Raw genomic sequence first — 13,424 nt, 5'->3', positions numbered from 1 at the left:
TGTCATTTGCGCAGCGTTGCGTTGCCTAACCGAAGCATCGTATTCAGAAAATTTTCATCTGGATCTGGCTGCAGTCTCATATGATACCTATTGATAATTGATATAGGTCTAAGGTACCTAGGAACTTTGAAATTTGTAGTTTTTTTATAATTATAGTAAAAAACCTAGAAGGTAGAAGCTGAAATGATAAACTACTGACTCTGGTGACCTATTGGTAATTAGCATTGCAATTTGCATATGATGATATTACATAGTGGCAAACCAGAGCTTTTTTGGAATCAGTTCATTTTTAATTTCCTCAAAAACTAAAGATTTAAACCAATTTCTTAAGTATGATAATGCTGGTAACGATGTTGTAGCTTTTAAATCCTAGGAGGAGATAGTTTTCTATGGTACGTACCCCCTTAGTTATTGGCTATTTTCTAAGAATTTCATGTTTTCTTTCATTTTGAAAAATTGACATGAATAATATATGTTTAAAAATTACTTTTTAGTTTTCAAAGACAACACTTCTAAAGAATCCAGTGTCTCCAATGTTACACATGTACAATGGATTTCTAATTTTATTTTCAAATATTAAAAAAAACATAATTTTTAATTTTTTTTATATATATAAAAAAAATAAGTTTTCAAAATTATTTATTCTATTAATTGATTACTGCATTGTCTCAACTTTATGCAAGTGTTTGAAATTTCAGATCAATTGGACAGGTAAAAGTGTGTTGAATATCGATTATAAGATTTGTAGCAGACAAAATTATTTTTCAAATTTTGTTAATATAGAAAACAAATTTTTTTCAATTTATTAAATTATTTATTTTGTCAATTGATTCCTGCATTGTCTCCAACTTTATGCAAGTTTGCAAAATTTCAGATCGATTGGAGAGGTTGAAGTGTGTTAAATATTGGTTATATGATTTATAGCAGACATACAGACAAACAAACAAAAAGAAGTGAAGTTAAAGAGAAGTGTTGTAATAATAAAAGCAGTCTATTTTTCTGTTTAACATAGGTGTACGGACCAAGTTTCCAAAAGATCTGCCTGTAAATAGCTGAGATAAAAAAAACTCCAGACACTCCCCTTAATTTTCAATTAACATTTCAAAATAAAGGTAGCATTTTTAGTATTATAAGGATAAGGTAAAAATGATTCTTTAACTAAAAATTGTATAAATGTTTGAAAAAATGAGCCATTTTTTATAATTTTTCAGTATATATTTGGCAAGGGCCATAAAAACGTAGAATTTACTTCAAAGGTAAGCAATTTTGGTTAATTTATGGGTGGTTAACTGTGGCTTCTGCCCAGTGCCCAAATCTCCAAAATGGCCCTGATCAGTTTCACAAATCACAATTTTCTCAATATCTATATAATAATGCTAGACTGCTAGTTTCCATTCCATGATAGTAAATTGGTTTACTCACAGTCACAGGAGTAAATAAGAAAATAAATAAAAAGCTCTGATTTTAGTACTTTGCTACTTTATAAATCATTGTTGACAAATAATTGTCTTTTTAGATTATGCTTATGTTATTTCCTGATCTATATATCAATATATTTCTTGAGTTTCTTCAATATCTTATGAATAGTTTTGACCTCTAAAAGAGATAACTTCAATATAAGTTATAAAAAAAAAACCCAGCCATTATGAAACAATGTAAATATGATTATGACTAGATCCTCTACCTTGCTCTGTAGTTAATTAAGGGGAGCGTCTGGGTCAAAATAGAAAATTTTGACTTTCGGTTTTTATACTCGTCCTAAAGCTTACATTCTGACGCATCTAACGGTACCAAAACCATCTCTGTACATTGATTTTATGCGTTCACGACAGATCACGAAAGGGTTAAGGGTGGTGGAGTTCCTTAACATTTAATATTGGCCTAAATTACCAGTAGCACACTTAAATAGCTAGTCTGAACACACTGTGCTTCAGTTATCCGCCTGCAGTCATATGGGATGGTTCTCGTGCCATCATTCACACCATCCTTGACAGAAATTGAGCTCCAATATCATGTAGTCTTGCAACCTTGCACCCTTGAATGTCTTTTTTGGATAACTTATTGTCACTGCAAACCTATCTCCTCCTAGAGTTTTGAAGCTACATCAATGAGACAAACACCTTGCACCCTTGAATGTCTTTTTTGGATAACTTATTGTCACTGCAAACCTATCTCCTCCTACAGTTTTGAAGCTACATCAATGAGACAAACACCATTCAATTTGGAAAAAAAAGATCTCCAAATTTATTCGGCAAAAAGGGTGGGGGCGGGGCGTAAAATAAAAAATTTCTGAAAACTTAAAAAAAATGCTCCCACACCCACAAAAATGAGAATTTCAAAAAACCACATACACACTTTTTTAGATATGGTCTTTATGCATCGAATATGTGTTTCGATGTTGTAGCTTGAAAATCCTAGGAGGAGAGGTTTAGGTTTAGGTTTTCTAAAGTACCGTAAAATGGGGTAACTTAGACCGGCGGGGTAACTTAGACCACTTTTCGTTTTTTTAACAAAAACCCCCACAACTCAAAAACTATTTATGGATGCAGCGTATCGTGGATGCAGCGTGTCGTGGACGCAGAGTATCGTGGATGCAGCGTATCGTGGATGCAGCGTATCATGGATACAGCGTATCACGGATGCAGCGTACCATGTATCAGTGGCTTGCAGGACCACGAAGACAAGTATATATTGCACAAGCTGACATCATTGTACCGCATAGCACAACAGGATTGACGTGATATACGTTACTTGCTTGTCATTATTGGCGTTGAACCATAGAAGCGCGGTAAACTCGACGGATCACTCAGTCCAAACCACCACTCGCACACTTCTGGCCCAGAATTAAGCTCAGAATTTCATTTCGCAGCGCACGAAACGAAAACGAAGCGGACAAAATAGAGACGACGCGCGTAAAAGCGGATAGCTATTAATAAGTCAGGTTTTTAATTACAATGAAATCGGTTGCGATTTGAGGATTTTATGCTTGAAAAGTTTGCTAAAAATTAACATTAAGTGTTCTAACTTAGAGGAATGAAGAATTAATTTGAAATAAATCGGTTAAGTTTAGAGGTTTTTATGCGTTAAAAGGTTGCTACCAATAGAGGGGTTAAAATTTTCGGGCCAAAATCCAATCACAATTCCGGGTCACAAAGTGACGCTGCGGTCAAGATCGAGGACATTCTCATCTTCTCGACTCGAGGTAGCCAAGTGGTTGAGATAACCAAGTTTGTATCAGTGCATTTTGGTTCGAAACCCGCAGTTAGTTGTAAAAATCATGGTCAAAATTTAAATGAATTACGAGCGGTCATGAAGCAGAGACGGCTAACATGGCTTAACTAAAGCTGACATCACTACGAGTATATTCTATTGGTTAGGTGGTCCAGATGATGCAATTCAGAGAACTAAGATTGGAGGATTGAGTTACGGGTTCGATCCCAGCGTCCTGTAACTGTTCTGGGCAAAATTGGCAGGCGGCCAGGGAGTTGACAACAACTAGATTAGAGAAGTGCGTTTTGGGCTAGAAACCTTAGCAAACCGTGAAATTCTACCCAATCGACACTTCTCTGAACTCGCCGGCGAATTCGACTGTTGACTCAAACTCGTCTGCTTGATCACAACTTCCTAAATAATGAACAGGTCTGCTTGAATTCTGAATGGATCTATTAGTTATTAACATAACACAACACAGTGAAGTCGGCGCTAATTAGTAGGCCTGGTGTGGCTGCATTAAACAGCAGCTGCCGCGTATCAGCCCAGTTAACTAAACTGTCAAGATCATTTTGCAATTGCACTTTATTTGCCGCATCCTTCACTGTATTATAAACTTTTGTGTCATCGGCATACATGGAGCACACGCTGGACACTACTTCTGGCAGATCATTAATAAAAGCAACGAACAAAATAGGCCCAAGAACGCTTTTCTTGTGGCACGCCACTGTGCACTGATTCCCAGGTCTGACACGGTTCCGTTAATGCTGACACGTTGTCGTCTACCTACTAGAAAGTCTCTGATCCATTGGTGTACGTTTCGCTCAATTCCCTAAGACATCACTTTATGTAACAGCCACTCATGCGGAACACTGTCAAATGCTTTGGCAAAATCGAGGTACAATACATCCAATGTCTCCCTTTCGTCCAGAAGGCGAGTCCAATCGTTCAACGTAAACAATAAGTTAGTGGTGCAGGATCTACTGGCAATAAAACCATTTTGACAATCTGATAGGAGATGGTGAACAGTCAAGTGATCGATAATCATATCCCTCACAGCATATTCCATTATCTTACAAACAACACTTATCAGACTGACAGGGCGATAGTTACCGAGGAATTTTGTCACCTTTTTTGAGCAAATGTGTTACTTGAGCTTCTTTCCAATCGGTCGGCAAAGTTCCTTCGTTCAATGTTTTTTGAAAGAATACTGTCAAAGGGCCGGCCAGTCCGACTGCTAATTCTTTGAGTAATCTGGGATGGAAGCCGTCTGGTTCACATGACTAGTTAGTTGGGATTTAGAGCTACCAGGCGTTTGAGAATTTCGTCTTCGAATATTTCAAAACCTATTAACTTCGAGCCGACTGGGCGCTCCTCAATATCTGGAACACTGCTCAAGTCCTCATCTGTGAGCACACTGCTGAAGAACTTTTTAAGAACGTTAGCCTTGCCCTCATCAGAGGATATCTTCCGTTGGTCTACTTTCAAATCAGATATACCGTCGTTTGTCTTACACTTCGAACTAGCGTACAAAAAGGTTTTCGGATTCTTTTTTGCATTTATAGCAATATTTTTTGGAAGTTTTTTTACTGCAGTGCGTCAGACTATTTTAGCATGATTTCGAGCTCTTGCATACAGGTTATAATCAGTCAGTACAGATTATTAGCAATGCAGTCATGGAGGAGTTGACATACGTAGATTTTTACATCATTTTGTTTTATATTGAAACAAACCTAACCTTATCTACGTGAACTTGTCCTAATTTTGTGAAAGTTTTGCATTACATTATTCAAAAACGAAATGATGCAAAAAGCTGTATAATTTTTCCTCGGCTGCATTGCTAGTTACTAATATATTATGAATTTGAAGCAGATCCGTTTCTGTTTTTTACGTTACCTAATACCTATCGATATATATCGTGTTAGACTCGGATCAGAGGATTATTTAAGGCCAATACATTATGAATCATGTACTATATTCAGATGGAAAACTTTAGGTGCGGCAAGACGAAACGGGTCGGGAGAAGTAAACACACAATAAATTGATAAAGTGAATTTATTCGTTAAGTTCACGTGACCTGCTCGATGTGATGATCCAGGAGGAATTGGAAGGCCAAGCCAGGCCAGTGGTGAAGGTCGACGTGATACACGTGATTGCGTAGTGAGGCGTCGTGGACGTGACCTCGTCTTGGAGACGTTGCACAGCCAGAGACGCGAGAAGACGTTACCCGAAGGCCGAAACACGTGGTGATGTGGGCACGTAGAGATGTGCACACGTGGAGATGTGGAGATAACACCTTAAGCACGCTTTCGTGTTACTAAATGCCCGTGGGGAAAATTCACTAAATACACGTGGGGAAAGTCCCTGAATGCACGTGGGGAAAATTCACTGAATGCACGTGGGGAAAATTCACTGAATCCACTGTTTACATTTTTGGCCCACGTTGACGTCACACGAGACATGCGCAGAACGGCGAAAAAATCGTCGTCGCCGTGGGTCAACCTTGTATTAATTCAACCATGCCTGCCCCTGTCCTGTAGCCTGTGTAGCGGTACTGCGGTAGCCTGTAGTGTAGGCTGCTCATAGTCATGTCCTGGAGCAAAATTTCCTCCCTAATCCCGATCCTCCGAGTGCTCCGACCTACAAATTCTGAAGCCGATGCAAATCAATGACTTGTTCGTGACTTCGTGTTACTATGCTGATTGAGATTTGAGTGTTGGTTGTGAAACAACTTGTAATCCTGGGACTGGGAGACTGGTAGCCTGGTAGGAGTGGAACTTTGGAAGGCCTAGCCCAATGAAAATATTTATACCTACAAATAATGTCCTGCAAAGCTCCCATGCAATGTTTATGTTGGTCCATTTGTAATGATTTGTTGGATTCTAAAGATGATCTTGAAAGGCTGTTGTAGCTGAACCATTTACCATTGCTCTATAATTTGGCTATTTTGATTCTGCAATCAAGTTATCAAACCTAGGCCAATAGGGTCCCTACCTAGCTCAGGCTAGCTGAACAGAACTCAGCTGCTAGCTTAATTGATTAGGTATGCGTATGGCCAAAAACAATTATAGAAAAATTACTTTTCACTCATAAGATATTGATATACCTAGGTCCTAGGAACTTTGAAATTTGTAGTTTTTTTTTAATTGTATTAAAAAACCTAGAAGCTGAAATGCAGATAAACCACTGACCATAGTGACAAACCAGAGATTTTTTAGAATCAGTTCATTTTTAATTTCCTCATTTACCTAGGATTTAAACCAATTTCTAATATATGAGAAGGCCGGTATCCAGGATACTTTACTGGTCTACTTTTAGGACTCAAAAATGAACTTGAGGGAGAACAAGAATCTAAAAAACTCTGCTTTGCCACTAGGCTAAACACAGTATAATCCGACACATTAAGGACGTAGCAAAAAATGAATGGCTATAAAAAAATCACCTTATGTGCAACTCGAGTTCTGTTTGCTTTACGTCACTCTCTAAACAACGCACTAGGTTAAACGCGGTATATTCCGACATCGTAGGTAATTCTGTCACCTCTCCAGCTTTTCCTTTATATTAAGCTTTGTTTTAGTTCCATGCGTTTGTCGATGGCCACACTCAGGATGATGTATGTTTTCGGTGAATTTTCCCGCGTTTTGCACGCAGCACACCGCTCTGAACAAGCTCTGTGTGTCTAATTCCAAGCTGTGTTGGAATTAGCTTTTATGTGGCTAAAACCATCTCTTAACTTAATCATCTATTAATTTATTTACCACTTGAAATCAGCAAGTACAAGTATACTTAGAGGATTCCTAACATATTCAGACTTGTTTAAAAGTCTCAAACCATAATATTCTTTCTACACAAACAGTTTATCACTATTTGGTAGATCAAGGTCAACTATCAACTTTGACACGTTTTTTGATGTTCTCACTGGGTGATGCGCACTGTCTCTCTTTGGACCTCAACATTTTCCCGCCAGACAGCCCAGACCTAGTGTTTTGGCAATAGTATTGCACGCAATAGTATGACGTCACTATTTCAACCATCAACGAAGGTGTGGAACTAAGACAAAGCTTAATATAAAGGAAAAAGTTGAGAAGTGTCAGAATTACCCACGATGTCGGAATATACCTTGTTTACCCTAAATATTGATAATAAGATTTGTAGCAGACGAAATTATTTTTTTAATTTTTTTAATATAGAAAACAAATTTTTTTCAATTTATTAAATTATTTAATTTGGCAACCGATTCCTGCATTGTCTCCAACTTGATGCAAGTTTGCAAAATTTCAGATCGATTTTAGAGGTAGAAGTGTGTTAAATATTGGTTATAAGATTTATAGCAGACACACAGAAAAACAAACAACAAGAAGTGAAATTAAAGAAAAGTGTTGTAAAAAAGTAGTCTATTTTCTGTTTTACATAGGTGTGCCAAGTTTCAAAAAAGATCTGCCTGTAAATAGCTGAGATAAAAAAAACTCCAGACACTCCCCTTAATTTTCAATTAACATTTCAAAATAAAGGTAGCATTTTTAGTATTATAAGGATAAGGTAAAAATGATTCTTTAACTAAAAATTGTATAAATGTTTGAAAAAATGAGCCATTTTTTATATTTTTTCAGTATATATTTGGCAAGGGCCATAAAAACGTAGAATTTACTTCAAAGGTAAGCAATTTTGGTTAATTTATGGGTGGTTAACTGTGGCTTCTGCCCAGTGCCCAAATCTCCAAAATGGCCCTGATCAGTTTCACAAATCACAATTTTCTCAATATCTATATAATAATGCTAGACTGCTAGTTTCCATTCCATGATAGTAAATTGGTTTACTCACAGTCACAGGAGTAAATAAGAAAATAAATAAAAAGCTCTGATTTTAGTACTTTGCTACTTTATAAATCATTGTTGACAAATAATTGTCTTTTTAGATTATGCTTATGTTATTTCCTGATCTATATATCAATATATTTCTTGAGTTTCTTCAATATCTTATGAATAGTTTTGACCTCTAAAAGAGATAACTTCAATATAAGTTATAAAAAAAAAACCCAGCCATTATGAAACAATGTAAATATGATTATGACTAGATCCTCTACCTTGCTCAGTAGTTAATTAAGATGTATCACAATGCCATAAAATTAAAAAAGTGACCACTTGATATCTCATTCATTCTAAATTTATAAAAGATTAGTGATTTTTTAACATCATGAAGAAAATAAACTTCATAGTAGTGTCAAGGACCTTTTTTGCTGACTTAATATAAATCAAATGTTAAGATCATTTCCAACTTTTGCGAAAATCCAATTTGAAATTTAGCTGTTACTCAAAAAGCTATAAAAAACATACCGTAACTCGGTACTCACTTCAGTGAGTGACAGAGATCGATTTTCTCATTGACAAAAACGTGAAGTCATGGACGGACAGACAGATGGATGGACGGACAGATGGACATGGTGAGCACAATAGTGCATTTTTTCCATTAATGAGAAAATGCGCTAAAAAGCCCACATTGGTGACATTTGGTGTTATGTCTGCTTCCAAGCAGCAAGTTTATGATTGTAGTTGGAGTCATACAGCTGGCTAATTGATGTATATAAATGGTTATTACGGCATTGGTTGCTTCTTTCTCTAGGTTGCTAAATGCTAATGAGTTATTTTTTAGTGGTCTAATGTCTAAACATATGCAGATTGTTCTTGCTATGTTTCAGGAACATGTTGCAAGGTTCAAAATTTTCCAAGTTTTACCTTCATTTGAACCATTGACATTCCAATACAAATCGTCCAATTTGAGAGAATATATTTTAGGGGCAGCCAAAAATAGATTGCTGAACTTTGAAGCCAGTTCTGTCAGAAAGTTGATGACCAATTTACCTACAGCAATCATGTTGAGATCTCAGCCATAGCAAGTAGAAGAAATTAAAGGAGTTAAAAGTTTTTCAGTATTATTCCTAATTCCAATTTATTCTGTTATATTTTTTTACCAATTTATGTCTAGAACTATTTTAATGTAATGGTAGCTATGTATTAATTAGGCAATTTTTATGAATTCCTGCTATGAAAATTGATGGAAAATTTAAACCTTCCCTTTACAGCATGCAAGCTCTGATGCAGGGTACTGAATTTTTATTAAAAAGTATTTATTTGCTTTAATTTATTACTTTAGCCATCATGGATCAATATTTTGCACCATTGTGTTTACTCCTGCTGATAGTTGCATGTTCAGGTCAGCATCATGCTCCACCTGGTGTCAACCCTCAGCAATATCAGGCTCAGGTTTGTGCATCTGCTTTATCTTTTAATTTATCTTGGGTAATGTGTAGATCATTTAAAATTCAGGATTCATGATTTGTGATGCTTGTCAGTAGAAAAATATTGCCTTTGGTAATCATTGTTGTTTCTCTTGCAAGTACAGTATATATTTTGAAGTGTACAGTAGGTATAATGGAAACTTGTCCACTTTCTTCAATATCAGAAACAAAAAAATTATTTACATTCTCTGTGTTGTATTTGATATGGACCAGGCTCATATTATTCTGTGGTGCAAAGTATATGCTTTTGCTGTAGTTCATTTACAGTTGAAATGGCATTTCTTAATGATAAGCTCAATACAGTATTGTAAGAGTCTGTGGGCAATGGTTCATTTCAGCTGATGATATACTGATGAACATATGTAAATGCAAATCATTGCTGGGTGTACAAAACTGTATATTCATGTGTTGAAGTGACATTTTCACATGTCTACTTATTTGATTTCATATTTTTTTAGTTGTATAATCAGTTCATGAGTATATGAGTTGGTTCATGAAACTGATTTCTCAACTACGATGCAATGACTGAAATATTTTTTGTTTCAGCAGCAAGCTCAGCAACAGCAATATCAGCAACAACAATATCAACAGCAAAATGCTCCAGGAGTACCACCTCAACAGTATCAGCAACAGCAAGTTCCTCACCAACAGCAACAGCAGTTTCAGCAACCTACTCAACAGCAGTTTCAACAGCCAGCTGCTCATATACCACAGCAACAACAACAGCACCTGCAGCAACAACAACAGCACCTGCAGCAACAACCACACGATCCTCACAATCAACAAGTGGTGGGTGCTGCAGTGTGCCTTGCATTTGTTTCAATAGATTTTTCAATACGTGAAATGGAATATCTTGCATTTCAAATTCGATTCATCAACACTTTAGTATGGTGTAATTAAATTCAAGTTTAAGGATGCCATTCTCACTATTTATTATGGGAAAGCAGAAAAGTATTGAAAGTTTCAAGTTCATGAAATATGTAGCTCCGTAAATCGATTTAGAGCATACGTATTCTTGTTGCCATTTTTTGTGTTATTGGTTTTTCCTCCTCCAGTTATATTCCTTCTTCAATTGAATTCCTCACGGAATATCTTATGGAAACAAGTACTTTCTGAGATTATTAAATGTCCATTCACAAGAGGGGAGTACGTCTCTTAACCCATTAGTGGGATATTTTTGTAGGTATTTTATGTGCCACATGAATGCTCACTTATTTGGCCACGCTCAAGCTATTTTGTTACTTGAACAAGTGACCATTGTCATTGGAAAAAAATATGCCTGCTCAAAGGTAAATTATCAACCTAAAAACGTCCATGGTTTTGGTTTCTAGCTGGAATAATTAAATTTGTCTTTCAAATTATGCACAATTGGTTAACATATCTACTTCTATTGCGACTGAGGTTTAAAATTTATTGTTTTTAGTAATTGTGTCAAGAGCATTTTCATGATTAAAATGTTTATTTTCATGCTGCTGATGAATCTGACAGAAGTCTAGCATTGATATTAGTAAGCAAATCATGATTATTAACGTTTCACTGGGTTAATTTGCACATACATCTGTACAGCATGGACAACGGATGCTGCACAAGCAGAGCCTGAGTGGCGAGCGCGACCACATCAAAGATCACTTGGAGGTGCCACTGGACACGAGCGGCATGAGCGAGCAGGAGCTGCAGTTTCATTACTTCAAGATGCACGACGCCGACAACAACAATAAGCTTGACGGTCAAGAGCTCATCAAGAGTCTCTTCCACTGGCATGATGCTGACAACCACGACCCTAGCAAGGTGACGAATCAATCAAAGTCAAACTATGTAATGCGTGAAACGTCTGCAAAATTTAGACTTGGTTTTAGTTGACTCATTGCCGGAAAATTGAGAGCGCCATCTATAACATCTCAACTTTATCGAAGTTATGCTTCAACCACACGTTATCGAAACTTGGAAAACCCTGCTCTTGGATATATTTTATGTCTTAAAAATGTGAGCCGTGCAAGGTGAGATGTGGTGTCTCAAATGGGAAGACCGTTCAAGGTGAGATGTGAAGACCGTTCAAGGTGAGATGTGAAGACCGTTCAAGGTGAGATGTGAAGACCGTTCAAGGTGAGATGTGAAGACCGTTCAAGGTGGGATGTGGTGTCTCAGATATGAAAACAAAGACGAGATGTGGTGTCTCAAATGTGAAGACTGTTAAAGATGAGATGTGGTGTCTCAAATGTGAAGACTGTTAAAGATGAGATGTGGTGTCTCAAATGTGAAGACTGTTGAAGATGAGATGTGGTGGCTCAAATGTGAAGACTGTTAAAGATGAGATGTGGTGTCTCAAATGTGAAGACTGTTGAAGATGAGATGTGGTGGCTCAAATGTGAAGACTATTAACGAGGAGATGATGTGGCTCCAATGTGAAGACCGTTCAAGGTGAGTTGTAGTGTCTCAGATGTGAAGACTTAAAGATGAGATGTGGTGTCTAAAATGTGAAGACTTAAAGATGAGATGGGGTGTCTCAGATGTGAAGACTGTTAAAGACGAGATGGGGATTCTCAGATGTGAAGACCGTTCAAGGTGAGATGTGGTGTTGCAACTGTTGAAGATCGTTCGCAGTGATGTGCTTGATTGTAATCAGTCTACAGTGAGAGATAATTCATATGTGAACTATTCAGGCGGTCTATCATATGTATGCGGCCCACGGGCATAATTGACTCGCATAATGACCAATCGCAGTTTGAATAAATTGATTCATGAATATTTAATGGTTATTATTCAACTTATAGGGATCAAGTGGGATGGATATCTCGGGTTAGATGCATTAATATGAAGCGTAAACCTGTGTGTCTCTTCATGACGAATGCTCCAGCGCAGATTTTCATTCTGGCATTAGTGCAGGGCCGTTTTGCTCAAGTACCGAATAGGGTTCAAGAAAAATTGACTATCCGAGCTCAATCACAACTATGATATTGAGTATCATTTTCTGCTGTACGTTCTTCAACGACCATTCACAAGCAAACAGAGCTAACAAGTCGCTCGTGTCTGCTCAGGCTGCAATATATTTTCATATACACATTTCCTTTAGTTCAATTATGTCACTATTTTGCCATAAGCTAGCCTTAAAAATTCATCCATTTATTGGTCGAAGTTTCTTGGACGTTGAAAATTACCGTAGCGACCTAGTTCACTAACGAAGTGCGTTAAATTGGGTATCAAGAACTTATGAGAAATCTTCCTAACAAAGGGTTGTTAGCTCGTATTCGAGAGCATTCGTTTTCAACTCTTGAGCCCAGTTAGGCTCAACTGAAGGGATTGTCTATTCCAACTTAAAAAGCATCACTCGTGCATAATTTGGACGGTGTGTACAGATCTAATTCTCTAATGCAAACTATCACACGCAGAAAACCGAGAATGGTCCACCGCCTCCAACCGACAACAAACTGTTCTCGGACGAAGAATTAGTAACAATGATCGATCCTATACTGGAGCAAGACGATCACAACAAGGACGGCTACATAGACTACACCGAGTTCATGGCCGCGCAACAGAAAGCTGCTGTCAATACTCCACAAAGTTAGAGGGATGAAGGTTTTAGACTTAGTAATGGTCATGGTTACGAGGTATTCTCTCGTGCCTAGTGCAATGGCAAGTTTATCCCGTGTGGCAAGCTGTTACCCATCTGATAAACGCCGAGATTAAGGATTCTATTTTCAAAAAGGTCTATTCTGAATGGAACAAATGCAGATCTGAAATACTAACTTATGACATGCATTTTTTAATAAAGTTTTTTTTTCCAAATTTTCTTTAATTAATCCCAGTACAGATACATACGCTATGTACGGTTATTCGCTGCTACTTAATGGAACGGGCCTGAAGATTGGCACTAGAAGATTGCAACAAAGATCAAACGAGCTTCAAGTAACTTTATTATTCC

General features: G+C 37.1%; 1 protein-coding gene across 2 annotated transcripts; it reads left to right on the top strand.

Annotated features, from left to right (window-relative positions):
• The first annotated feature begins 9,259 nt into the window (after positions 1-9,259).
• Positions 9,260-13,288, top strand: LOC108672703 (putative cyclin-dependent serine/threonine-protein kinase DDB_G0272797/DDB_G0274007). Of its 2 annotated transcripts, none has more exons than XM_018160417.2 (4): positions 9,260-9,470; positions 10,055-10,294; positions 11,072-11,293; positions 12,892-13,288. In XM_018160417.2, exons 1-4 carry the CDS (start codon positions 9,366-9,368, stop codon positions 13,066-13,068), a joined length of 744 nt encoding a protein of 247 aa, XP_018015906.1. In that variant the 5' UTR covers positions 9,260-9,365; the 3' UTR covers positions 13,069-13,288. The 2 variants fall into 2 exon arrangements, with proteins under 2 accessions (XP_018015906.1, XP_018015905.1); XM_018160416.2 differs by having other exon boundaries at positions 10,052-10,294.
• Positions 13,289-13,424: the final 136 nt, after the last annotated feature.

This window comes from Hyalella azteca, unplaced genomic scaffold (assembly GCF_000764305.2).
Source record: "Hyalella azteca isolate HAZT.00-mixed unplaced genomic scaffold, Hazt_2.0.2 contig14525, whole genome shotgun sequence".
Classification (NCBI taxonomy): domain Eukaryota; kingdom Metazoa; phylum Arthropoda; class Malacostraca; order Amphipoda; family Hyalellidae; genus Hyalella; species Hyalella azteca.
The sequence above is the reverse complement of the archived record's forward strand: the minus strand, read 5'-3'. Positions and strand labels throughout refer to the sequence as shown.

What these genes read in the sequence shown, in the direction of transcription:
- LOC108672703 (XM_018160416.2), top strand. Translation starts at nt 9,366, where the DNA reads ATGGATCAATATTTTGCACCATTGTGTTTACTCCTGCTGATAGTTGCA. An exon ending in ATCCTCACAATCAACAAGTG is followed by an intron (nt 10,295 to 11,071) that starts GTGGGTGCTGCA and finishes ACATCTGTACAG; the next exon opens with CATGGACAACGGATGCTGCA. An exon ending in ACAACCACGACCCTAGCAAG is followed by an intron (nt 11,294 to 12,891) that starts GTGACGAATCAA and finishes TATCACACGCAG; the next exon opens with AAAACCGAGAATGGTCCACC.